Source organism: Bombyx mori, chromosome 10 (genome assembly GCF_030269925.1).
Source record: "Bombyx mori chromosome 10, ASM3026992v2".
In the NCBI taxonomy this organism is placed as follows: Eukaryota; Metazoa; Arthropoda; class Insecta; order Lepidoptera; family Bombycidae; genus Bombyx; species Bombyx mori.
In genome coordinates, this window is record NC_085116.1 from 9,579,068 (window position 1) to 9,606,732 (window position 27,665).

General features: G+C 37.3%; 2 protein-coding genes and 1 long non-coding RNA gene across 7 annotated transcripts; 1 reads left to right on the forward strand and 2 right to left on the reverse strand.

Moving 5' to 3' along the window:
* The first annotated feature begins 3,873 nt into the window (after positions 1-3,873).
* Positions 3,874-18,373, forward strand: LOC101736312 (uncharacterized). Of its 2 annotated transcripts, XM_012689257.4 has the most exons (6): positions 3,874-4,130; positions 11,323-11,481; positions 12,152-13,526; positions 16,068-16,707; positions 17,116-17,849; positions 18,100-18,373. In XM_012689257.4, exons 1-6 carry the CDS (start codon positions 4,074-4,076, stop codon positions 18,198-18,200), a joined length of 3,066 nt encoding a protein of 1,021 aa, XP_012544711.2. In that variant the 5' UTR covers positions 3,874-4,073; the 3' UTR covers positions 18,201-18,373. The 2 variants fall into 2 exon arrangements, with proteins under 2 accessions (XP_012544711.2, XP_012544710.3); XM_012689256.4 differs by having other exon boundaries at positions 17,116-18,373.
* Positions 7,925-11,332, reverse strand: LOC105841435 (uncharacterized). The gene is made up of 2 exons (XR_005245084.2): positions 8,868-11,332; positions 7,925-8,552 (listed from the first exon to the last, which is right to left on the reverse strand). It is a non-coding gene; the product is annotated as an uncharacterized LOC105841435 (long non-coding RNA).
* On the reverse strand, positions 18,367-27,665 carry LOC767622 (NIF3-like protein). Of its 4 annotated transcripts, none has more exons than XM_012689219.3 (6): positions 27,283-27,665; positions 24,904-25,115; positions 21,791-21,922; positions 20,452-20,628; positions 19,622-19,815; positions 18,367-18,626 (listed from the first exon to the last, which is right to left on the reverse strand). In XM_012689219.3, exons 2-6 carry the CDS (start codon positions 25,104-25,106, stop codon positions 18,442-18,444), a joined length of 891 nt encoding a protein of 296 aa, XP_012544673.1. In that variant the 5' UTR covers positions 25,107-25,115; positions 27,283-27,665; the 3' UTR covers positions 18,367-18,441. The 4 variants fall into 4 exon arrangements, with proteins under 4 accessions (XP_012544673.1, XP_012544674.1, NP_001091745.1 ...); XM_012689220.4 differs by having other exon boundaries at positions 24,904-25,094; positions 27,283-27,400; NM_001098275.1 differs by lacking the exon at positions 27,283-27,665 and having other exon boundaries at positions 18,442-18,626; positions 24,904-25,031.

Genomic DNA, 27,665 nt, shown 5'->3' on the forward strand with positions numbered 1-27,665 from the left:
TTATTGTCTTGCCTTATTTCTTACTATATAATGATAAATTTTTAAATGTATGTTACAATAAAAAATAATTGCTAAAAATCTGCAATCCTTAAAAATTTTTTAGTTATTTGCAAATTGTTTAATTTGTTTAAATAATTACATATCATGAAAATAAACTCTAAACATTATTTTCCAACAACTCCGCAACACGAAAATTATGCTTAGAAATATCACCTATGTATAGGGTGTCTTGTGAGTCCACATGGGTTGTTACCACCACCCACTACGTCTGCCTTTGTGCAGTAGTAATACATTCTGGTTTAAAAGTCGGGGAAATTGTACTAAAGAACTGAGACTTTAGTTTAGACTAGACTGAACTTTAGTTTTTTTTAAATTATTTATTGCTTAGATGGGTGGACGAGCTCCCAGACCACCTGGTGTTAAGTGATTACTGGAGCCCATAGACAACCACAACGTAAATGCGCCACCCATCTTGAGATAAAAGTTCTAAGGTCTCAGTATAGTAACAACGGCTGCCCCACCCTTCAAAACGAAACGCATTAGTGCTTTACGGCAGAAATAGGCATAGCCCAAGAGCCCGCGACAGCCAGACCTTCGTTATTTTATAAAAGCTGAAAGTTTCTCTGTGTATGTCTCCAACACAGGTAAGAACGACCCGCGTTAATAGAGTTCCGATTGTGGTTACTTGGGCAGGTAACAGGCAGTAAAGGTATATAAAATAGTACCTTAAATTCGTTAAAGTATAAAGGTTTTTTTTTTTAATATTTATTCCAGAATATCTTTAGAAATCATGATATCCGTTGCCGGACACTTTTTCCAGTTGTTACCCCCTGCCAGACACCCTTAAACTTTAATAAATTTTAAGTATACTTTCGTTATACTATAAAAGCTAAATTTTATATATGTTACTTAGGGACTTATAAAAATATGTTACCCCAAGAGCCGGACAGTTTTAATGGTTCTTACATCTTGCCAGACACATTGAGAGCCCGCTGTAGGTGCGAGCGCGAGGTAGCAACTGTTCAAGCGGGTGTGAGCGAGATAGAGTGCTTAGTTATTGTGACCTTTTACTGCACATCAGCTGTCGTTTATAGGATTTATCCGTTCTAAGCAGTGATATCGAGGCACTACTCGGCATGGGAAGCTCTGTCATTCTGGCGGGCGACCTAAATTGTAAACACATCAGGTGGAACTCACACACCACAACCCCTAATGGCAGGCGGCTCGACGCGTTAGTCGATGATCTCGCCTTCGATATCATCGCTCCGCTAACCCCGACTCACTACCCGCTAAATATCGCGCATCGCCCGGATATACTCGACATAGCGTTATTAAAAAACGTAACTCTGCGCTTACACTCGATCTAAGTAGTTTTAGAGTTAGATTCAGACCACCGCCCCGTCATTATGAAGCTCGGTCGCGCTCCCGATTCCGTTCCCGTCACGAGGACTGTGGTGGATTGGCACACGCTGGGCATTAGCCTGGCTGAATCTGATCCACCATCGCTCCCGTTTAGCCCGGACTCTACCCCGTCTCCTCAGGATACCGCTCAAGCCATAGACATCGTAACGTCACACATCACCTCGACATTAGATAGGTCATCGAAGCAAGTTGTGGCGGAGGACTTCCTTCACCGCTTCAAATTGCCCGACGATATTAGGGAACTCCTTAGAGCTAAGAACGCTTCGATCCGTGCCTACGATAGGTATCCTACAGTAAAATCGTACTCGAATGCGTGCCCTACAACGCGACGTAAAGTCTCGCATCGCCGAAGTCCGAGATGCCAGATGGTCTGATTTCTTAGAAGGACTCGCGCCCTCTCAAAGGTCTTACTACCGCTTAGCACGTACTCTCAAATCGGATACGGTAGTAGCTATGCCCCCCCTCGTAGGCCCCTCAGGCCGACTCGATAGTTCAATATCGACAACAATGAGGAAAATTATAAGAACGATTAAATATTTTTCTTTGACATGTAATATTTTGTTTGTACTTTATAATATTAAAATAACCTTTTTTATTTTCTATAATATTGCTATGAACGTAATAAAATAATTTTTTTATTGGATATCTTAAAAGGTCACAATAACTAAGCACTCTATCTCGCTCACACCCGCTTGAACAGTTGCTACCTCGCGCTCGCACCTACAGCGGGCTCTCAATGTGTCTGGCAAGATGTAAGAACCATTAAAACTGTCCGGCTCTTGGGGTAACATATTTTTATAAGTCCCTAAGTAACATATATAAAATTTAGCTTTTATAGTATAACGAAAGTATAATTAAAATTTATTAAAGTTTAAGGGTGTCTGGCAGGGGGTAACAACTGGAAAAAGTGTCCGGCAACGGATATCATGATTTCTAAAGATATTCTGGACTAAATATTAAAAAAAAAACCTTTATACTTTAACGAATTTAGGGTACTATTTTATATACCTTTACTGCCTGTTACCTGCCCAAGTAACCACAATCGGAATTCTATAATCGCGGGTCGTTCTTACCTGTGTTGGAGACATACACAGAGAAACTTTCAGCTTTTATAAAATAACGAAGGTCTGGCTGTCGCGGGCTCTTGCTCTAGCAGGGCGATAGTCCTACCCGTGCGGGCTCGAGAGGTCCTACCAGTAATTACGCGAATTATAATTTTGCGGGTCTGATTTTTATTACACGATGTTATTCCTTCACCGTCAATCGTGAACATTTGTTAAGTACATTACGTATTTCATTAGAAAAATTGGTGATTCAAACACCGTTGCAGCGCTAGATATGATTGCACCGGACGTCTTATTCTTTAGGCCACGACGACTTCATGTCATGTGTCAAGGTTGGTAGTGGCATTTAAGTTGTTTTTATTTCTGGGTCCTGGTAACCACCTAATCCTGAGTGGTTCATGAGCTCGTTCAGTCGGTCTAAGCAATAAAAATAATTAAACATTGACTTATCTAGATTTCACCATATTATAATAATATTGCTATTAGTCATTTAACGTTTAAGCAGTGAAAACATTTCATAATAAACGTGTTTATTATATACTAGTGAAATCTCACGCATTGGTGTTACTATAGCTGATTGTATAAAAAACAGATTTCTTGAAACTAGGGCGCCATCACACGTTGATAGTCCCCGGTCATAAATCATCCCTTCATTGTCAACTAAACTACCAAGTTTCTTCACAATTAGACGAGGCTTAGAACGCATAGAGCCCACACTCTTATTTTTATATACTAGATACATTTAAACGCAAATATATTAGATACGTATCAAAGCTCGTGCATATTAACACCAGGTGGGTTGTGAGCTCGTCCACCCATCAAAACAATAAAAAATAAAAACTTCACTTGACTGTCGAATTCCGAACTCGACTGCCCTCCATTTCTTCTCGTGGGCGCATTAAGAAACATCATAAGGATTTACAGCAGAATGGGAATCAACTTTTTCTGAGTATTATATTAGCGAAGTACTGCAATCGCCAATCGACATGTTCTGAAATATTGTATCTGAGCCCGCACAGGTAGGTAATAAGCTTTAGGTCTTTTTAAAGCGAATTTCAAAAAATTGTTAACTTAAGAATGCACACCTCAAGCTTGCACTTTCGTATTACGTGCTACTGCTACAAGAATGTAGTCTTCTATTTTGTCTAGTCTTGTGTAGTCTTGTTCCATAAAAGATCTTAGAAGGTAGAAAATGTTGCACCTAAAATCAGCATTGATTCGTTGTTGCAATGTCTGGCTTAGATCTGATATGCGTGGGTCGCGACCTACGTCTCGTTGACGGCCTAGGTACTTTTGAAAGTGGGCGTCGACTTCAAGTAGGTAGTTTTTTGGCTGTGGAAGGCAATGACGAATTGACGATAATATGTAAATATTTCTGTGGGCCGATGCTGTTCACGTTACGTCGCGTCGCCGCTGAAGTCAACAGCGTGTGGTCTGTCTGTTCCTACCTAACAAGTAAAGTAACTGTCAGCCAGCTCAGTAGGCTTTGAGCTAGAGCGTGAACTGAACGTCTGTGCGCGCTTTGTGACTTATCCTAGTGCTTACGAGTGTAGCTGCAACGATCGAAAACAACAACAAAAAACTCAAATGGAAGTGGCAGGCCAGTGGCGGAAGGAGTGGGCTGGAGCCGCCGAATATGGAAAGGTAAATTTAGTAAACAAATTAAAGTTATCACATATTAGTACCAATTTTGTTTCTTACAGACACATCTTATTAGATTTCAAAACTATGTTTACAGATTATTATTACAGGACATTTCATTAAACTAAATGACTCTTTAATTCCTCTAAAGCTATAATATTTAATTGATTTAGGATAGGTACCTACACATTTACTCGTTTTATTATGAATGAAACATAATAAGTACAAACACAATTATTATACCTACGTACGAGTAAAAATATAATACGAATAATTATTTTAGGTGCATAATATTTTAAAGGAGTAATTTGAGGGTTTGTTTAATTGTCAGCAAACATTGTTAGTGTTCCGATTAACAAGCGGTCATTGCCAAAAGGCTAAAGTGGTCATTTCCTATTACGGAGTCAAAACTCGGCGAGATTGCTCGGTATTTAAAATTTTATTCAATTAAAAAATTGAGCTTTACACAGAACTCATAAGGCTTAAATTGAAATGAAAAAATCCCCGTTAAACCAGTCCGAGCAGTGGAGCTTGTTTTTTTGTCTTTTACATGTTACAACTAAAGACCGATTCCAGATGTGCATACTTTGAGAAACTGACTTTAAATTTACTAATATTATTACTACATTGTCTACAAGCTGTTTGTTTATATAAAGTCTACTCTTAGGACTTTATTTGTGAATTAATTCAGAGGAGCATTTAATTTTGTTAAGAAGATGGTGAGGTCCTTTTGAACCTTTATTTTCTTCAGACGGCCGTGAATGGGTATAATTCAAGTATTTACGTACAAAATAATATGTGTCAGATAGAAAGTCATGAAGGCGACCATGTGAAGGATGCCTACGAGATATAAATATCCCCAAAAGACGTCATTAAGCATTGTTTAAAGTTTTTGCGATTGTCTGTATGAGTAAACCAGTTAACGGCTCACTTTGTGGTTTCCAGAAATCGTAGATATTGCAACATGGATTCCGTTATACATGAGGTGCTAGTCCCAATATTTTTTTGTACAACAGTTATCCTAACCTTCGGACGGAACGCACAACTACTTTGCGGTAGATGTAGGAAACATGGTAACACCTACATACCCGTATGGTCTCACTAAACGCCCTCCATTCTCACAATACGTCAAATAATATACATAGCTCAGAATCATTTTAAACACCAACTGATTTCCGTAACTTCTAATAGTGAAAGTGGCAAACGTGAATGAACTAATAATTACCTTTCTTCCGTCTTTGTATCTATCCATAGAGCGTTCGGGTTACTTCCCGATTTTAATTACCTCATTTCCCTAATATTGTTCATAAAATATATATATTCTCATATCTAAATTCTCAGGCTAAATGTTAAACATGACTGATTATACACAAACCGTTTTATGAATAAACTCTCAAGTCCTTAAAAAGGACTAAATTTAAAGTATAACTTTAAGAATGTAGGTACCTGGTGGTACGCGTTGATGTCTTTATTTGATGATTTGTCGAATTCTAAAGCGAACGTACGAGGCATCATCTCAAAAATAATGTTTACGACGTCTTGTGAGCTTGTAGGGATAGATACCGCCACCCTGCCCCTTCCTGGCGTGAATCAATTATGTGGACCGGTTTGACGCTACGATAGTCGTTATATACTTTGTATTAGTATACATTAGTAACTTAGACCTCATGTCTCAAGATGGCTGAAGGCCGTTCGTTTATCTGTCTACATAATAAGCGAATAAATAGAAAACATTAAATTTACGCTGAGAATGCTTAGATTAGTTAGTTGTTCCTATGGTTTCAAAGAACGAGTTCTAAACTCCCATAGATCGGTACCACCGTCCTGTTTATTTCTACCATAGAGAAATAGTTCAGTCCTGTCCAAGGCTAATCATTATTTAAATGCAGTTCAGGCTTCAACGTCATTCCGGTGGCATTTAAGTTGTGATGTCTATTGTACCACTATTCGCAAAGCACCAACGGGGCCGAGAACTGCTTAGGTCACCCTGATAAAATAGAACTCATCACTGAAACAAAAGGCCAAAAAAAACAAGTCATAAACAAGTACATTACTCTGCCTATTTCTGCCGAGAAGCAGTCATGCGTATTGCTTTGGAGGTTGGGAAAACTGTTATACACATAAAATCGCCCGGTTACGATGGCATAGCCCCCTAGGTTACCAGCTTAGGTAGGAAAAAAAAAACAATTGCAACTCTGATCTGATGGGTGACGGTATTCAAAATGTTAAGTCTGTGGGCTCAGTCTTAACGCGTGGAGTAAAAGCTCGCTTTCGCGAGAAAGAGTTCTGGGTTCATCTAAATACATATTAATAATAGTGAAGTCTCAGATATTTCTCGAATTCATTTGCTGCTTTATAGTAATACGACTTCATTAAAGTACTGGGGAAATGATTTGTTTTGTCGGTCGGATTCGTGTGCAGGCTGCCGGAAATCCTGCACAAAGGCCGCCAACCCGCGAGGCTGCAAACACGTCTACAAACTTCGCTTGTTTTTTAACTTCATCATTAACATTAACTTGGTGCTGTAACAGCATTATGTCTGTAAATGATGTTTTGCCTACTTTGAAGTATAGGGTAACAAGAGAACACGGGAGTCAATAGGGCTTTAAGTATGTAAGTTAAGTATGCGGTAGGCAGCGGCTTGGCTCTGCCCCTGGCATTGCTGAAGTCCATGGGCGACGGTAACCACTCACCATCAGGTGGGCCGTATGCTCGTCAGCCTACAAGGGCAATAAAAAAATGTGTGCACGTAATAAGAATGATTTTGTATTCTGCAGGTTAATACTTTACGTAAGTCGTTGTACAAATACATGTTGCAACTTCCGTATTGTCAGTCAGTAATACAAACATAGATTTATTTCAGTGCTCCTAATCGTATTAACCTTAGATAAAAAATGAGGATAAAATACCGTTTTTGTAATTTCACAATATATATTTATCCAGCGTTTCTATTGAATCATCGGTAATATCTAAATTCAAAAAATCCGTGTCGACATCTGTAAACGTAGTGATCGTTTTTCTGGGGTATTCTCATTAATTTGATGATTCAGAATTATGTTAACGCGTTGGTATTTATCGATTTTCCTCTCAACTTTGATAATGAAACGTTCGCGCGAGAGTCGACGACCGCAGACGTGACGGAAACCGTTTCCCAACCAACCAGAGACTTAGTTATGCTTACTCCATTTTTATTTAATAACGCAAATAAATTATTTATGACAGTATTTATTTACACTTGACCGATGACATACAAACGTTACTTACCTACACGTTGACCTCCATCCGGTCGGAATTGTAATTCGGTAAGTTTTAGGTCAATGTCAAAATTCATATAAATTTATAGTACCTATCTATTCGTTTTCTTTAATAAAGATAATGACGATAATCTATATCTATAACTGCGCCTGTGAGTGACGAATTTTAAAACCATGACGGAAGATCACCAAGGCCATCGAACTGTTTCACCGTTATTCTAAGCAGACTCGAATGGATTTAGCCTAGTGCAAAAATAAAAGTCTGAATATTTTGAATGCAAGTCATGATATTTTCATTCCTAATAGGGTAAGTCCGGGGTAGTTGGCCATAGTTTTTTCTAAGTTCTGTTAAAAATCAAATACTTATGTTTTTTTAATTATATTTATTTTTCATTAAACTTTGAAGAATCGACTATGATATTATAAACCAAAAAGTAACAATTTCTAATGAGATCACCTTATAAATTGAAGTTTTTCTTAAATCACAATTGGCCATCTCTCCCAAGGTGTCCGGGTGTGATGGCCATAGTATTAGAGGTAAAATGACCATAGCTTAATTCTAGACTTATAATTGCCTTTTGTTCTCATTTTCTACTTTTAAGTATTGTTTTCCCCTCTTCGTCACATCTGGAGCACGTCGTTTCAAATTCAGTATAGTGTTCGTGAACTCAATACTGACACTGTATATTGAAGCCACTCTTCGATGAGAAGTGTTCCCTAGTAATTTTTACCACACCCACGACAGTTGTCCTTTTCGTGTCACTTTCTTTTCTCATTTTTATCTGACAATATTTTTAATGGATTATCATATCACTATTCTCAGATAGTTTTCGAATAGCTTTTTTTTTATACATTGAACAGTCCTTCTATTGTCTGTTTTTTCCTTCTTTGTTTTGACACATTTTATTACTTTTTCTTTTTTATACTTTTTTCTGCAGCAGTTTTTCTAGTTCTAGATGTGTTCTTTCGAATTAAAAAGTGTTCCAACTTGCTTTGCTCATTTACACACTTGAGTCAGTTTTTGTGGACTGGTTGATATATCCTGTAGAATTCGAGATGGGGTGTAATCTGGATTCTTACTGAACGAAGCCTCTTTCGGAGCACTCGGGTGTAAAACATTAGACATCGTGGCATTTTTAATGCATGATTTTGTGAACACGATTATAGGGCTCTAAAACAAATAAGAAAACACATTAATACTTTGCAGAAAACATCATTTCTGTAACATGGAACCATGGCCATCATACACCGACTGCACTTGGCCATCTCTCCTTTTTTTCTGGGAGAGACGGCCGCAACAAAAATTAAAACAAGCCATGACACGAAACAAACAATTTTGAGGTTTTAAAGTAGCACTGTTTGTATACTTTCCATCAAATACAAATATCACCATAATTTAAAGAAACTGATACCAAAATTGTGTAAGACATAAAACATCAAATAAATATTTACAATAGTCGAAACAAAAAACAAAGGAATTACTTACTTTTTCTTCTTTTTTCGCCAAATATTTTGTCGCACCGTTGCCCTCACGCATGTCGCGCAGAAAACTAAACGTTAACCAGTGACATTTAGTGAACGATACCTTGAAATATTTTGATAGGCCGTCTCTCCCATATGGCCATCTACCCCGGACTTACCCTATTATTAAAAATTTTATTGTATATATCGGACTTTCTACATTTTACCAAAATTTATACAAGCTGAAACTATTTAAAATAATAAATACCTTGACCTTAATATCGATAATACCGATTATATTAGATCTGTGTGGAATGTCCTGAATGTTAAGATATCGTTATAATCTGTTTGTAATAAAATTTCAAAGATTTTTCTGGTAGACACGTAAAATAGAGTCTAATATTTTCTTCGATTTTCGCGATTCGTAGACGTCATGAAAATTATATAAAGCAGTAAAAAAAAATACAATCTCACGTCTTTACTCATATTTTATTTATCTAACACAATTAATTTAGTAAAATAAAATAATATTACTATGTCGTATCTACTTTTACGGTTTAATCGCGTGTATAAAATATTAATGAAATTAAAAAATAAAATACCTTCATTATGAAAAAAAAAAAACAGTTTTACATCAATTTAAGCAAGCACACTTGCAGTGTCTTAGTCTAATTAATTAACCTTGAACCATAAAGTAAATGTTCTCCACAATGCTAAACAGTTTTTACCTTTCTAACAAAATAAACATTAGATATGTTTTGAATACAGTATTAAATTTATATGTATTTCAATAATCATTAAGACATTACAGTAGTCATACAAAAAATACCACAGAACAACACGCATACAGTAATTTCTAATCAGTACATGGACATTATTTTACTGTTACCTCAACCTTATTCTCTGTAGCTTTTCTCGTTAGTGTGGGGATCTTTGGGATACATACTTCAAATACAGAACGAACAGAAACAACAAAACTACAATTCTCAAATTTCTGTTATAATTATAACATTAATGACATTTAAGTCTCACGGCGTGCTCTGTTAGTACTCTTCAGTTTACTACCTATTTTGTGTTGTTTATTATTAAAACAATCATGAGAAATGAATAAAAAAGTTTAGATACAGGTCAAAACAAATCGTTTAGACAAACGAAATCGGTTTACGTGTAGAACGTTGGTGCTATGTAAATACATTGATGTTCGACTCCCACTCGCAGTCACAAAACCGAGTAGTTCATTGAAAAGATCGCAATCACGGCACACAGCAATTTCATTTCGCCCCCGCATCGTCGATCACGTCATTCCCAACAAACAACACTCACTTGACTAATTATGAAGGACACATTGAATTGTCTTATTGCTCGAACCTACATAAAACATTAGAGTCGTATATATTTAATTATTTATACGATTTTGTAGTAGCTATCCGAAGCTTGAGGATAGCGACGAGATATTTTAAGCTAGAAGACTAGAGACTAGACACGCTCGGTAAAACTAGAATAACCTCTCGAGGTTACTAGGATAGGTAGCAAAAAAAGACTAGTTAAATAATATATTCTGGAGTGAGCCGTAGTGACTACAATAATACTTATGTAAATGAACAAGAGTAATGTCGTTGATTGCTTAGTGCTTAGTGCGAGTTTTTTAACGTTCTCGATAGCGTAAAAGTTAACTCAAATTTATATGCAGCCCCTATCGGCAAACGTAGGCAAACGTTCTGACTCCATAAAATGTTGAGTTAACTTTTACGTTATCGAGAACGTTAAAAAACTCGCATTAAGCACACAATACGATAAACGTGCATTTGTTTGTCTACAGGCGTAGGTAAAAAGCCCCAAGTTTTGCAGAAGCGCTTACTGCATACTACTTACTCCTATGCTGCTACTAATTACTTATATGATCTAAATAAAGAATCTTTTTAACCGTTTCGAAAGTAGGTACTTAATAATAGAACAAAGCTGACTAAAGCAAGTGTATAAATTAAAGGTGAAGTTGATTGAAAAAGACAATTACGTTGATGATGTCACCATCTGGTTCAGAACATTACCGGACAAGTTTGCTTTGAGTCTTTGAGGGACACGAAAGTGGTTTGGCCGCCTTGGCCGCAACACGATGGACTAAACAAAGAGGCATAAATAAATAAGGTTTTTTCTGTTATTGTTCTGTATAATTTTATTTATTTATCAACTTCATATCGCTCACGGTTCTTGGTGGAATTATAAGTGTATTATTTATGATCAGTCGCACCTTGGATCGCGAGTGATTTTGACGTATGTTTGTTTTCACGAACCACATTACTGTCACACTGTTATACACTAGCCTATTTACAGCAAATAAAAAAACCAGACTCCACCCCTTCCGTAATTAATGGCAGCGAACGTAATTTATTTCCCAAAATAAAAAGAACATGTTCGCCTTCGCTGCGTAATTGATTTGTTAAATCTAGAAACGTTTATGATTTAAATATTTATTTTAACAGGTGACAGAAGGCGGAGTCACACGTCAAATAGCCCGAGCTATGGAGGTTTTAAATGCCACCGGTCCCGGAGCTCGCGTCCGTGTTATGCGTGCTTCTTATCACTCGTCTGCTGGACCTGGAATACCAGCTTCATCGTACATGATGCACTCTTCAAGAAGGGTAACTTTCTTTTTTATATAAAGGTTTATGTTATTCTACATTATCTGATGTACTTAGATGAACGTATTCTATTCTTCTTTCATGATCCACCTCAAAATTAATTTTGAGTTCCTTCGCGATTCACACGCCTTATTAGATGAAAATATTTTTTTTCTTGTTAAAGGTTAGGCTTTAAGTTAAAGGCGTAAAGCTTAGGACGCCTGATGTATTCTTATTCAGCGATGAGATTGTGTCAGTGTTCAAATCCCGCAGATACCAATTATTCCTAAAGAAATAGTACATAGCTCGTGTTCACGAATGACATCTACGACGAAGGAATAACAACAATAAAAATAGAACCTTCAAAAATCAAATAGTAATTTGCATATACAATTGAGATACAGAATCTGGTCTCAAGTTGGATGACAGCATGCACGTTATGACGTTTTTGGTATCAGGTAACCTCTTAACAGCAAATTGGTCGTGAATTCGATCGACCTTTTAAGAAAAAAAAGATCATTTATTGCGATAAAATCGTCTATTTACCTACTCATTTTAATTTTTATCACAATTTTAGCCTAAGGGAATTAACTATGAGTGCACCTAATTAAGCAGTGAGGAGTCTTTTCATTTTATTTTATTCTGCAATAATAAAATGTACGCAGTACCTGACAAAACATATTATTTTCAGGTTATTTCATCTGGTTATAACTTTACGGATCCACCTTCAATACCATCAATTCCAGCTATTCCTTTGGAAATATCATCAACTCCACTGGAGCTGTCGCATGATTCCCAGGTTGAACCAGATACATATAAAGTGACCGAGCCAGACGACTTAGAAATTTCTGAACCCTCTAAATGGAGAGGTTCTCGAGGAACAGGCTCAATCCGAATGCCAAGTGAAGAGTCTTCGTCCACCGACAATGCTAGTATTATTGATTTAGATCCGAAAAACAGTCGACATTTGCACAGGAAGTACTCATACGATTCAGAAAGCAGCGATATTCAATGGAACAAAAAAACTGCGTCCAGGGTTTCGCCTCTTTTGGATGCCCCTGTGACTTTAAACACATTAAAATATAAATCACTCTTAAATAACAGTAGCGATTGGAACAACCGCAGGAAAAGCTACAGCTTTGAAGATACGAAGATTTCTTTGGATGAAGTTAAAGTACACAGTATTGATACTTTTGCCATGGACTCTTCAACGGACAGTGGTATTTGCAAATCTACGGAAATTGTGAACGATCATGTAGAAGAAAGCACGCATTCAAGACCGTTTGAGCGAAAAAACATTCAGAATAATAGTCACGATGAATGTTTTAAAGATTGGCTTGCCAAAAACAGATCGAACAATTATTACAAAGGTAATAAATTCAAACCGTCTTGGGAACATGATGTTGTTATCGAGGATCCTGTAGAAAGCAATATAGTATTACAGTCAACTGGAAAAATTTCAATAACTTTACCAACTAAAATTGAAACATACGATGAAGCTTCTTTATTCAACAAAACCGAAAAATGTAGTGAAGATCACCAAAGAAAAGTGAAAAAAGTGGAATTCTGTAAAACTGAACTACATTTTGCGGCAGAATCAGGAAAAGTAAACATTATTGCAACGGATGATAAACCACCGCCATCAAACGACTTCCGAAAAAGACGGAGTGTTTTTGTTCCCATAGAAATGGTAGACAAACCAATAACATTATTTGGGGAAAAGACCACCGTTATATCCAACCAAGAAAAGTTGGAAGATATATTACGTAGTTCGATAAGTGATTATGTCGAAACTGATGAGAATACAGCAGCTACAAAAAGTATTCTCAAAAATAAGATTCCGAAACCCAAACCATATCTCTTGGGAGAGAACATGGCATTTGGGTCAGCGAATGATGAGACGAATGAAAGCATTAATAGTGAACCCGCTACAGTATTAAAAGCAGTGTCGTTGATTAATAAACAACTTCAGCCGCAAGGAATTTATGATGACTTAATTAACTCAACGGACTCATCGAAAAATAGCAAACCTAGTCAAAGTAAAAAAAATTGGACAGCAAATGAAGGTAATTCCGAATTCATTAATCTTACTTAATGTATCAACTTATTTTTTTTATTTCTTTTTATTGCTTAGATAGATGGACGAGCTCACAGCCCACCTGGTGTTAAGTGGTTACTGGAGCCCATAGACATCTACAACGTAAATGCGCCACCCACCTCGAGATATAAGTTCTAAGGTCTCAGTATAGTTACAACGGCTACCCCACCCTTCGAACCGAAACGCATTACTGCTTCACGGTGGAAATAGGCGGGGTGGTGGTACCTACCCGTGCGGACTCACAAGAGGTCCTACCACCAGTTTAAATTTAATTGTTTTAATTGTTTTAAGTGTTAATTGTTTTCAGTGGAATCTAAAAATATATCAACCCCAGTCCCACCAATTTCTGCTATTATTTTATCGTACATCCCATCAGTTTTTTTTATCCTGCTCTAGGATTCTTCCAAATTCTACTCCCTTTATTTCGTATCGAAGCTCTAGCTTTCGTTCCCAAGGGTTCTGAAGGATGTCTTGCTGGATTAGCAAAGCTGTTTAACTAAATTTCCAACTTGATGAATAGATATTAAATAGGCAACACTCGTTCGTTTTGCTCTAATTCCATTTTCCATGCTCGGCACGGTATGTATACTTAAAATAATTCAGATTAATATAGATTTATTTAACAGCAGGACCCTCTTGTCCGAGATCAAACCTACTTAGTAGTAATTTAATTAAAAAACAGGATGAGAACCAACCCTTAATATATAATAATATACTTAATAACTTAACAACCGTTTTTTTTTTTTTTTTTTTCGGGCCGGGGGCCAAACCTCCTACGAGGTCCACGCGCCTAGGGGGCGCGCGGGGTATGTGAGACTCAACGATCTGCAGGTGTTGAGAGCAGATCGCGGGCCCAAGGATTTTAGGGCCCACCCACTAAACGACTCCCCTGCACTCTTACACCCGACGTCCGATCTCCGTCCGGGGTCAGAACCCGTTCAGAGTAGGGGGGTTCCCGCGGTCAACACTACAACCAGACACGCGGCGCCACCCCGAGGACGCCCGACTGACGGGTCGTCGAGGCGATAGTCGACGACCAACGACGTCAGTCTCCGCGGTACGGCGGCCTTACCAGGCCACCCGGGCGGTGCCGCTGGTGTTCCGGGATACCCCGCTGGGCCAGAACCAGCCTGCCGGGTCGGAACGCGATACACCGCCGACCGGGTTGCTCTTCAACAGTATGTTCGGCGACGACAGCGACGACGAAAATGCGGACCGCATCGCAGTCCGCAGCCGCCGACGCGCCGTCCCGTCCTCCTGGTGCCAGCGCGCTAGAGTGACGGTAGCGTGCGGCGCAGCCTCAACCCCCTTAGGTCGCCCCGTGACCATCACCGGGAGGAGACTGCCTCATCATAGGGGCTGGAGCTGGACAAACGCCCTCCTCCGGCCCCCGGCCCGACGGCGGCGGCACGGCGCCGAGAGGGAAGAAGAGCTCTCCCTCTCCCGTTCCGCCGCCTCCTTCTGCGAGATGGTGGACTCGCAGAAGTCGAGCATCGCCTGCCAAGACTCGTCGCTGCCGAGCATCGTAGCCACGACGGTCGGAAGCGACAAGTCCGGTCCTATTTTTGCAACGAGGACGCGGCGCTGCTCCGCGAAAGCGGGGCAGTTCGCGAGCGTGTGCTCCGCCGTGTCCTCGTTGCAGCCACTGCAGTGGTGGCACTTCGGAGTCGGCTCCCTCCGGGTGACGAGGTGCAGGTAGCGACCGAAACAGCCGTGTCCTGTGAGCACCTGCGTCGCTCGGAAGGTGAGACGTCCTCGGTCGCGATTCACCCAGTCCGAGAGGACCGGGCGGATCGCCTCGACGGTCTGTCGCCCGTAGGCGGGGTCCGCCAGGCGGCGAGACCACGCCTCGAGCACGGAACGCCGAGATTGAAGCTTCCGCGCTCGAACTTCCGCCGCAACTTAACACCCCTGTGTTAAGTTAAAAAAAAAAAAAGCCAACTCGAGGTTCTCCGGGCCATGTGACTTTTTGATAGCTGAATGAATAGTTCATCATTTAAGATCTTCTGACACCCGGGATTTTTTTTATCGTGGAAATAGTTTGTGAACTCTTTAAATTGGTATTCAGCATTCCTGATCCAAGGTTCTCTCCTTATAATTTAAAAAATAAATAATATAATAATTAACCTAATTTACGAATTGTTTTAAACTTTCACGGATATGTGCATTATAGATACAGACTATTATAGGGTCTTACCAGGATTTTCATAGGTCATGAATTCCCGATATAACACACAGTACAGTCTATCTACATTAATCCAACAAAACAATGGTTTCGTTAGAGAGTTGAATATTTAAATCAATGGGTTTCGTTTTCAAAATCAAAGGATTTGATACAATCCTGATCTATTTTTAGTATTTGCTACAGGCTTGTACAGTGGTTTTCTTTATGGTTGGATTTATTTCTGTACAGTAACCAATGCCAATTTCTCGATAGAGTTGATAAAAATCAATGTATTAATCACTTGACACAGACTATTACTAAGCACAGACGCTTTTAATGTTTTAGGTCCCACAATAAACAAGAATCATGTCTTTGCTACCGAGCCAATTTCGCATCAAATCAAAACACCTCTAAAAGAAGTGGAAAAATTAAACAAAACAGACTTATTACGAACAAAATTCGAGTCTGCACATTCTCCTTCCAATGATCACAGGACGAAAGCAAGACAATTACGAGAAAGTGACTTAACGTATTTCGGAGTAAATAAGGGAAGAAAGGAAGATACTGAATCAAAGATATTTAAAAGTAATCTATCAGAGGATTCTGCTATAGAAGATATCTTTCAATCTGTTAGACTAATTCAGCAAGTCTCAAACAGCGTTTGCAATAGTGAAGCTGAATCTGATGACGTACCTGAATATCAAAACTTCCATGCTACCAACAACTATATCCCAGTTCCTAAGCCTAGACTTCGTACAAGATATGAAGATAAACCTAACGAAATCCACGAAGTCAAAGTACTAAAGCCAATTATTGAACATGAACGTTCTGAAACAAATGATTATGTAAAATCTATAACGCGACGCTCAAAATCTAGAAGGCAAGAACATACAGCATCTGCTAATAGAAGCTTATCTGAACCACCGAAACGAGACAAAGCTTTTTCAAATTCCAAACAGTCATTGAGAGCAAATACGCCATCGCGGTAAGTTTGAAACGAATATTTTTAATTATTTGGAATGAAGTACAAAACTTAAAAACAAAAATATATACAAAAGATCCTAAGCTCAACCCCTTAAAGACTTAGATAAGATATACATAGTATATATCTGCGTAATAAAATTCTGTTAAGTTCTTCAAAGCGAACGCACAATAATTTCACAGTAGAAATAAACGGGGCGATTGTACCACTCGTGCGGTTTTGCAGCACATCTTACCACTTATTCTTAGACCAGAATTAGGAGGTTAATTAAGCATGATTGATTTTCTATTCTTACCAAATAACCATGGCGTGTTTTCCCATCTATTCGATTAAACCGTGTGCCGTACCAGAAAAGCCCATTATTTAGTTTTGACAAAGAATTATTTCATAGATATAATCTATTTATTTCAGATCTGTCAATCGCACAGTTAGAGAAGCTGTGGAAAGCCAAGTGACAATTGCTACCCCTCGTTCTAAGAAAATAGAAGAAATGATTCCTATTTACGAGAACCTACACCCAGGACGGGAATCTAATATTATTTATGACAAAAATAAACTAAAGCCTAAAACGTCAATAACACCAGAAGTTCCTACAAGGAAAACTTATGTAAAAAGACAGGAAAAAAGCGAAGACGTTAAGACATCGAAATTGAGCAATAATGACAGAAATACAAAGTCAAGTTCACAAAATACCAATGGGATAGGCAGTTTGAGAAGGATTTCACAGATCACAAACAAACGTAGTGAAACCAGAGAACCACATAAAGGTGAAAATGTAAGTAAAATGGAAAACGAAAAAGATCTTGAAGCGGCGCATAAAACTTCGTTCAAAAGTGTACGGCAAGTATCCACGCCTAGAAGGTCGAAAGTTGAAAATCGAACGTCATCTTCGCCCTGTCGTCCAGATAGAAATGAAACGAAAAAAACACTTGACGATAATTGCAAAAAAGAATCACAACCAGTTATGAAGAAATCTGCGGGATACGATAAAAATAAGAAGAGTTCTAAAGATACATCCAAGGAATCAGATCCACTAAAGAAAATGGATCAAAACACAATTGTATACGAAATGAAATCTGTACAAATAAAAAACGAACATAAGGATATAAATTCAAAACGAAACAGATCCAAATCTCCAAGGCGACGTGAGTATGTTATTAACTATGATGACAAAAATGGAACAGTGTCCTCGGTTTGTAAAGTTACAACCAGCCCAGGGGGTAGTTATAGAAAGAAAAAGATCTCAAAAGAAATCTTAGATAGTCCAAAAGGGCAGATACTAAAACCTAAAACAATAAACAAAATAGCGCTACGAAAGTAAAGCTGTATGCATGCCACTAATGAACGCTCTAACACAAATATAACCGGCCTTCATTTAAAATGGAAATATTTCAGTGCAACTTCCAGATCATCCAAAACTAACGAGTAGAAAGAGAAAAGCTGATAAAAATGTGAAAACGAAAGTTTATATAGAAAGGTCTTGCCAGATATTGTAAGCTAAATACAGTGACCAAGTGGACAAACTTTAAAACGTAGAGTTACATATGGAGTGTACTTAAATAGAATAAGGAAGATGATCTCGCAACTTTATTTTAACAAACCAATTTGATTGGAGTATACAACCAAGTACGCTCACGTATTTGGGTAAATAAAACATAACTATATTTAATATTTCTTTTATTTCTTACAAAAACTACCTATTTAATTTTATCTTCATTTGTACGTCTAGCAGACTTTTTACACAGTTATCAAAGGATCTTTGTCGACTTTGCTTACGAAAACCTCAACTTCTTCATTCAAATTTTTATGTAAATAATTTGCAAATCCTCGCAAGAACCCTCTTTCGGAGTCCGAATGATTCGTTAATATAACTGTTATACCTTTTTGAGCTGCATCAAGTACGTCGTGATGAAGCATTTCGCCTGCAAAAAAAGAATTCAATATACATCATTTAGAGGTCAGCATCACTTTAGTTGATATTTTTGTTTGGGCACAGAAATAGCTCCAAAACAAGTGATTTTATTGGTTGTTTCATTTATATCATATTTTTATACGATAAAGTATAAAGGTAACATAATCATAATAATATTTGCGTAATTACTGGTGGTAGGACCTCTTGTGAGTCCGCGCGGGTGGGTACCACCGCCCTGCCTATTTCTGCCGTGAAGCAGTAATGCGTTTCGGTTTGAAGGGTGGAGCAGCTGTTGTAACTATACTGAGACCTTAGAACTTATATCTCAAGGTGGGTGGCGCATTTACGTTGTGGATGTCTGTGGATGGGCTCCAGTAACCACTTAACACCAGGTGGGCTGTGAGGTCGTCCACTCATCTAAGCAATAAAAAATAAAAATAAATATATATATATGTATATATTACTTTTTTTTAAGGCATGAAATTTTAGATAATCCTCAGAGGGACGGGTATGGTACTTCTGTTAGGGGCCAAATATCGTTGACGTACTTCTTGTCCAAGTTAATATAATTTAAAACATTAATGTGTAAGTATAAGATGTACGACATAAAAGTATACATATTATACAATACATTTTTAATTAAATAGAATAACATAACATTATGTTGTTGCATGTTTTTCGTTAAAATACTAAATAAAGTATGCTTATCGAAAAAGGAAATATCTGAATAAACTGTAATGAAATTTCAGGTACTTCTTTAGCCAATAATATCATCCATTTCTTATTGATCGAAACAAAATCAGTCAGACTTACAGGTAGCACCTCTTTCCCTATTGGACGCCTATCAGTGTTCCCACCCTGCATAATATAATGACGATCGTTCGAAAAGAATCTACCTTACTCCCTATACATGATGTTTTAAAGTGATTTAAATGTTCATCTAATAATATGAAATATTAATCAATTTAATAGAATTTATCAGCTTATTATACTATAATATACTACCTGTCAAATAAAGATCAGCATCGACTCCCTTTAATACCGAACTTCCGGATCCGGCACATAACGCTACCCTCTGAACGGTGTGCGTCATAGACTTTCCCTTTGCGGCAGCGATGCGGACATGGGAGAGTCGTGTAAGTTCCTTAATTCTGTTTACTGCATCAGATAATGGGATTCCGGTGCTCAAATGAAGTAATCTACAAAAAAATATTCTCAATTAATTTAGGGCCGATGTCTTCCTGATCTAACGTGTAAAGGGTACTCGTGCTAAATGTTGCGACGGCTGTAACCGAAACTCTTTGGTAAATACCGAAGACGGCGATTATTTCAAAGACTCCTTAGAATCCATAATATTTATAACAAACAAATCAGATAAGTAGCACTCTCTTCTCTGGTTTTCAAACTTAAATATAAATAGCAAAACGTCGTTTCAAACAAAAATCTGCTATGTGCACTTTTTGAGATTTTTACTTTTTAACATTTTCGTATAGTTTACAGCCTATCTTCGTACAGTTTATCTTTATAAAAAATATACCTTATAAAAAAAACAGTTATGTGTCTATAGCTTTAATTTTTATATATAGCTTTCATTTGATATAGTTCTTAAAAAATCACCTTATAAAATTTTATACGAAAATGTTTTTACTCCTTAATTCAAAATAGAGTTTTTGCACATAGAAGATTTTGGTTTGACAGCGACGAAAATCAAAAAAATATTAATAATAAATTATTACAATAATACAATAATAATTACATTTAATTAATGCAAACATTATGAGGTCAGTGTTTGCGATCAAATTCTTATAATTGGGCGAACTTTTAACATAGCTTACCTGCCGGCTCCGAAGTCGGGGTTGTTTGATTGTAAAATTGGCTTAGACTCTGCGACAGAGAAAGCAGATGCCAACCAGTCATTGACCCCGCCTTGCACACTATCCCAACTAGTATGTGGCGAGTACAGGGCGATTCGTTTTTCTAATAAATAAGATACAACCCGTTCTTTCCACGAACTGTAAAAAATACATATTTGAAATCGCCAAGTTGTAAATAGACTTGATCTAAAGTCTTGTAACAGTTATATAATATAAATATATAATATAATATAATATAATTATAACATTCTATTAAAATAGTTTCGGCTAGCGTTATTGTATAAAAAATATCCCTCGGGAATAGTACACTAAAAGTCTAAATACAAGGTATTCTCAGTCCTTTTCTATTCTACGCACAATGTGTATACCATTTTTATATTTATTATATTAATATGGATAGGTAACCTTCAGATTTACAATTTTACAGACGGTACACTTTTGCCACCGTGCTTTTTGGCATTTAAATAATCAATTCCCAGACGTATAGTCCACCGTGATTTTAGTCATAACTAATACAGTCAAACTTGGGTAATTGAGAACTGGATAAGTAAGAAAACTCTATAAGTGAGAGTAATAGCAAGGACCCGTCATTTTAAGCTCCCAAAACCTCTATTAGCGAGAAACAGAAACCTCTGTAAGAGAGAGTCGTTTTTTCCTCATGGACCTCCGTAAGTGAGACTGCTACCTATCTATACCTCTATAAGCGACAGCCGAGCTTTATTTATTTATTTATATTATTTAGGAAGAACAAATGACAAAACAAATTACAAATTTAACATTTGCTATTTTATGACTCATTTTTAACTTTCGTGGAACTTATTATCATTGTTTTTGTATTGTTTTCTCGTGAATATTGAACCTATTCTATTTCGTGAAACTAAATAACGTTGTTATTTTATCGTATTCTTTTATCGCATTATTTTCGAATGGACACGTGTGCCTGTGTACCGTCCTGTTTGTCGGACTTACTCAGATTATCGTTAATCAATTGCGAAGGAAAGTTCTGTTCTGCATCATGTAAAAACGGAAAATTAAAGTACTGTCATTAAAGTCATAAACTTAAAATAGTGAATGCATTTGAATGCGGAAAATCGCGAATCGAAATTCAGAGGGAGCATTAGCGAGAAACTCGGGTTAGTGAGAAACCTCTATAAGCGAGAATGAGATTGTGCTCCCTTGAACTCTCGCTTATCCAGGTTTGACTGTACTTTCATTTGATAATATAAAATATATGGATACTATGCTGACAAAGTGATAAATAGCGTCAAAGACGTGTGACTAGAACTATATAAATAATTACCGCTGAACAATAGACTTCAAAGGCGCAAATATCGGAGGATGATATGAAATAATCATCTCACACGCCAGAATTTCAGCTTCCAAGGCCACATCTTCTGTTAAGTCGTTAGTTAACAAAATTTTGGTTATTTGTCTGGAATTGAAAATTATAAAAAAATATTATATTTTAAATAGGTAATTAAAAACATAAAGAAAATTAATTTAAATTTGTCAAATTAACTAATGGAAATTTATTTAAAGTATTTTTATAAGTTTGGCGATTATATGTCTGAACTTACAGGCATTTGACTTTAGCTGGTACCACTTCTACATCATCAACTCATATTATAGTTGCATCCTCACTTTGTGTTCTGTATAGATCTTTCTATAACAGGGGAGTGACTTTTAGTCCACACTGGTTGTGTTTGAGAATAGACTGTATTTTTTAAATCTTGTGATTCGCAAAAGTGCAATGGGCATTGGCCATGTAATTTTATTTATTTTTATTAAAAAGGTTTTCGAGGAATAGGTTAGCTGATTACAGAAAACCAATTTTCAATGAAATAATATAATATAATTATATATGAAAAATAATTATATACCCATGTTTTAATCAAACATGTTTGGTAATCCTCAAATAATGTCATCATTGGCTTTATTCAAAGAGACACTTTAGCCTATATATTTTATATACCCTACATACGGCTGAATTGACAGTTTATAATTTGAAACTTCAAAGCACATACAATTTCAACCCAAAGCATGAAGGTAATCATAACTTTAATACTTAAGACTTATCTATCAATTCTATGTCTTCTTCTTCTTATCAGCCCACAGACGTCCACTACTGGACACAGGGCTCCCCCAAGTCTCGCCACAAAGACCGGTCCTGCGCTGCCTGCATCCAGCAGATTCCCGCGAATCTCAATAGATCGTCGTTCTATCTTGCGGGAGGCTTGCCCACGCTACGTCTTCCGGTACGCGGTCGCCACTCAAGAACTTTCTGGCCCCAACGGCCATCCGTTCTACGAGCAATGTGCCTTGCCCACTGCCAATTCAACGTCGCAATTCTTTGGGCTATGTCGGTTATCATGGTTTTCCTGCGAATCTCCTCATTTCTGATTTATCTCGCAGGAAAACTCCAAGCATAGCCTCTCCATTGCTCTTTGAGTGACCTTGAGCCTTCTCATAAGGGCCATTGTGAGCAACCACATTTCAGAGCAACACACACTGATCAAAGACTTTCGTCTTGAGACACTGTGGTATTTGTGATGAGAAGATTTACGTAGCTTTCCGAACGCTGCCTATCCAAGCTGGATTCGACGATTGACCTCTTTTTCGAAGTTGGACTTACTTAGCAGGACAGTGTGTCCCAGTTAAATATACTCGTCAACAACTTCGAGCGTAGAGCTTCCAATTTTTACTGGAGTGGGCGCTATATGAACATTCAACATAATTTTTGTTTTTTCCATGTTCATATTCAGGCCCACTCGGATAGAAGCCCTACTGAGGTCTTTGAGCATTGTACTAAGGTCCTCCAAGGTCTCGGCCATAGTCACAATATCGTCGGCGAACTATGTACTCGCCGATGATGTTTATGCTAGCCCTTTCCAGTTCAGAACTTTGAAAATGTCTTCCAACGCAGCGGTAAATAGTTTCGGAGAAATAACATCTCTGCAAGACTGCATAATCATCTCGCGACGTTCTTCCATGAGTTTGAAAGTAGGGTCTGAGAGTTTTTTGGTTCTGTTTGCACGACGGGTTCCAAAAATCTTGGAACCGATCGTATGGACAGCATTCACAAACCCGTTATTGTAATCGTCCACGGAGCCTCCTAGGCACTCGAAGCGGTTTTGAAGTTCGAGCTGAAAGTGTCTAGAACTTTGGATCTGAGCTGGTGCTGAACGGAGCGTAGACCTCATAACTCGGAATCTCTCAAGGTTTATTGAGGTTCATTGTGCCTCTTACCACCCGATGATCACTTCCGGTTTTAATCGTATTGATCACAGAGACATCATAATAAAATCTGCGACATAATAAAATCAATCTCATTTTTGATAGCGCTATTGGGGCTCATCCAGGTCCACTTCCTGTGACCCCGTTTTCTGAAGAGGTCATCATAAATAATTCTTTCTTCTCCATGAAATCGGCAAGTAAGTTTCCCTGGTGATTTCGATGCCCAAATCCAAATGGTCCTACTCGCAGCTCCCCTTCGCACCGTTTACCGAGTCTGGCGTTGATATCCCCCATGACAATGGTGAAGTGAGTTGTAGAGCTATGCATGGCTCTGGAAATGTCCTATTACATAGTCGGAGCGTAAACCTGTATTATCTTCAACGAATACCTTTTGGTGATTCTGAGTACAAGGTACAACCACTCTGGTCGATACACTCTCGATTTACAACACATTATTCATAGGGGACTTGTGGACGATAATCCCGACACCACCTTAAGACAGATGATCACCTTCCCGAAAATAGAACAAGTTACCGGACCTCAGAATTATCGTTTCCTCTCCCTCTCTTCGGACTTCAGATAAGCCCACAATGTCCCACCGTAACCTGCTCAATTCCTCCTCGAGTTCCACAATCTTCTCATCGGTCCGCAGTGTTCGCGCGTTATATGTTGCCAGGTCCAATCGTCGTTTTTTACGTAGCCGGATCTCTGCCGGAGATTCTTAGCACCCCCTGCCCCGCCGTTACCTTGACCGCTACTGTAGCCAGGAATAGCGGAGCTGCCGAGGACTGGGCGGTTTTTATTTGTGTCAGACATGTTGGGAGGGGTTTCCATAATCGCCACGCTTGGCATGCGGGTTGGCGATCGCAGTATGCTGTTATGATACTCAGAGAACGTTGCCGCTCATTCTCTGGATAACCCGTTAGTCGCCCGGTATTATTCTTTATCGAGGCCACACCACACGGACACCACACGGCCAATTCTGTGTAATCCTCTACAATAAGTCTAAAGACTAAAGCAATACACAGTAAGGCTTAGCATCTCTGTCATTACCAGTTTCTATGTGAGGCAGTAGCTACCTTAATATAATTATTATAATAGTACATAATTTTAAATGAATAACATTTTTTTTTGTTACTGCTAGTGGGTATTTGTAGTCAAGAATAAATTTGCTCATACCTCGGTGTGTAAGGTTCCACCAACAAACCAGTGTTATCCCAACTCTCTGCCAATTCTTTTGGAGCAAATTTTTCAAGTACTGTTACTACTCTTTCCAAAGACACTGCACAGAATTTCTCAGTTGACATTTTGATAAAATGTGTGAACAAGTGATTCCTTGAATTTCTTGACTTTAAAATGTGCCTGCCTAACTGAAAGAACATTAGTAATATCTGAAAAAAGTTTAATTTTTAAATGTAAAATTTACTAATAAATTTGAAATAAAACATTGTTAAAAAATTAAATTTTACCAAAAGGCATTTTGAAAAGATTCAGTGAAATAATAAATGCTGTTTTTCATCATTATTTTAATCCAAACTTTATTTCCTTTTTCCTTATCTTTAAAACTAACTACTCCATTATAAAAACAATTAACTGATGTTTAATTTATAAATTGGAATTTTATAATGCCACTTTTAATTTTTAATATGGTTTGTAATAGTTTAATATGGTATATTGTGTAATAATATAGTACTTTAGTGTTTTGTTAATTCATATTATAAGACCGTTTCTTATACCAAAAAAAACCTGACTGTGGGTATTTTGTATAGTTCAATGATTGGATCTAAAGAAGTTGATATTTCATAATAATTGTCAGATTTTCAAAGCTTTCATATTTAAAAAAAATATGTAAGCCCATGGATTATATCAGCAAGCCAGTGCAGTGTATACCAAAACATTTTATCTATGTTATAATGTTTTTTGTTATTTTTTTTATTAGTTATTTGGGTTATGTTCGTGAACAATAATACTAAATCATGTTTTCAACAATTATTATAAAGACTGAAACTTATACTGTATTTACAATACATTTATATCTTGCTAGATACAATCACAGCTAATGTCTTGTGGCATAACCTTAATATAAAATTATTATCACTCCTTGTTAGATTTTTTGATCATTTCTATTTGATCTTTCTGTCAATAATTAGTTACTTTAAGCTTCTGTAAACTTCCATATTTTTATTTCTCCATCATCACTACAAGAAAGCAGTTCTTGATTTCCTGAAGGATTCCAAGCTACACAGTTTACATCTTGAGAATGAGCATTTTTCTTTGTACAAAGAAGTTCAAAAGTGGGAGCATTAGGATCAGAATCTTCACTCTCTTTAAATATTCTAATGATATCATCTCCACAAGCAGTAGCTATGAGGTCAGTTTTATGACACCAAGCAATATCATAAATACATCGTGTGTGAAATCCAGAGAGTGTACATATGCATTTCCAGACTGCCTCTCGATCAGTCACCACAACACCTTCTTGATTATCAGGTTTGTATTCTTTCCAAATTTTTACAGTTCTATCGTCACTACATGTCGCCAGTCTTTCTCCAGTTTTATCAAATGCCAAACTCCAAACTGTTGACTCATGCGAATGTAGAGTGGCAACACAAGTCCAATCATTATCTACAGGATCTTCTTGGTACAGTTTTACTGTGTTATCATAAGATGCTGATGCTAAGATATCTAGAGAAGGATGCCATGCAACCTATAAAGAAAATAATATAATTTATCCATTCATTATATGTAAGAAACACAAACTCAATTTTGTTTATTCATGCACTAACTTTCTTCACATCCTGATTGTGAGCATTAAGTACAGCTTCACACTCGTATTCATCTTCTCCAGCTACTTCCCACACCCAAACAGACTTATCTCTTCCACAAGTAGCCAGGAGATGGCCTGAAGGTGACCATGCTACACTTTTAACTTCATTTTCATGGCCTTCTAAAGTTGCATTGCATTGGAATTCACCTATAAAGTGTTACTCATTTTAATTTTGGATGTACAAATTCTTCACAGGGTCACAAGGGAAAAATACACACCACTTTTTTTATCCCAAATTGCAGTAGTCGCATCAAAACTGGCTGAAGCGAGGAAATTACCGCAGGGTGACCAGGCTACTTCCCGAATTGTTCTCTGATGTCCATCGACAAGTACAGTCTTAATCGCCCAATCTTGTCCATATTTACTCCATAATTTTATAGTTTTATCTTCACCACAAGAAGCAAAATATTTTCCAAGTGGATGCCACGACACATTCCAAACTATACCCTTGTGTCCGGCCAGATTTTGAATCAGTTCCAGTTTAAACATTTTAAGCGTTTATTCTATTTACTTATTTTGTATAATAATGACGTCAACTGGAAATTTACATAATATTCGGCTATTAAGGAACTATAACACTTAATTTATGTATAAACATACAAATAAGTCATTGTGGAATCTTTTTGGAAAATTTTAAACGTTAGTATGTTGATTTTTTAATACACGTATTATTGTTTATACGTTTTGTTCATTAAATTAGTCAAGATAAATTAGTAAAGTTATGTACTCACTTCGTGTTTGCCACTCGAGAAGAGTGAAGTTCTTGAAAACAAATTGTTTCAGAAATGTAATTTTTTTGAAATAATCACTGTAGAATATTTGTCAAATATGACATTTAAGGTTTTTCAAAAAAATGGAAGTCAATGGCTTTAGGGCCATTGGCCAGAAATGTCCAGATAACATTTAAGGGACAAATAAAATTGCGACTATTGACAAAAATGCGATGAAATTTTATTTGAATTAAGTATTTTTTTAGATTTAAGCATTTATTGATGGTGGCATATTAAACATTCTATAACGCATTGTTACAATTGTCACTATCTAAAACGCATTGTTACAAGTGGGAAAAAACCAAATTTCCAAATAACCCATTGAGCTACAAGTAAATTCCCAC

Bases quoted from the DNA above. Each gene is read 5' to 3' on its own strand.
- LOC101736312 (XM_012689256.4), top strand. From the start codon at position 4,074: ATGGAAGTGGCAGGCCAGTGGCGGAAGGAGTGGGCTGGAGCCGCCGAA. The intron at 4,131-11,322 runs GTAAATTTAGTA...TTATTTTAACAG, and splicing joins GAGCCGCCGAATATGGAAAG to GTGACAGAAGGCGGAGTCAC. The intron at 16,708-17,115 runs GTAAGTTTGAAA...TATTTATTTCAG, and splicing joins AGAGCAAATACGCCATCGCG to ATCTGTCAATCGCACAGTTA.
- LOC767622 (XM_004924820.5), bottom strand. From the start codon at position 27,040: ATGTTTAAACTGGAACTGATTCAAAATCTGGCCGGACACAAGGGTATA. The intron at 26,699-26,769 runs GTGTGTATTTTT...AACACTTTATAG, and splicing joins AATTTGGGATAAAAAAAGTG to GTGAATTCCAATGCAATGCA. The intron at 26,432-26,510 runs GTTAGTGCATGA...TTTTCTTTATAG, and splicing joins ACAATCAGGATGTGAAGAAA to GTTGCATGGCATCCTTCTCT.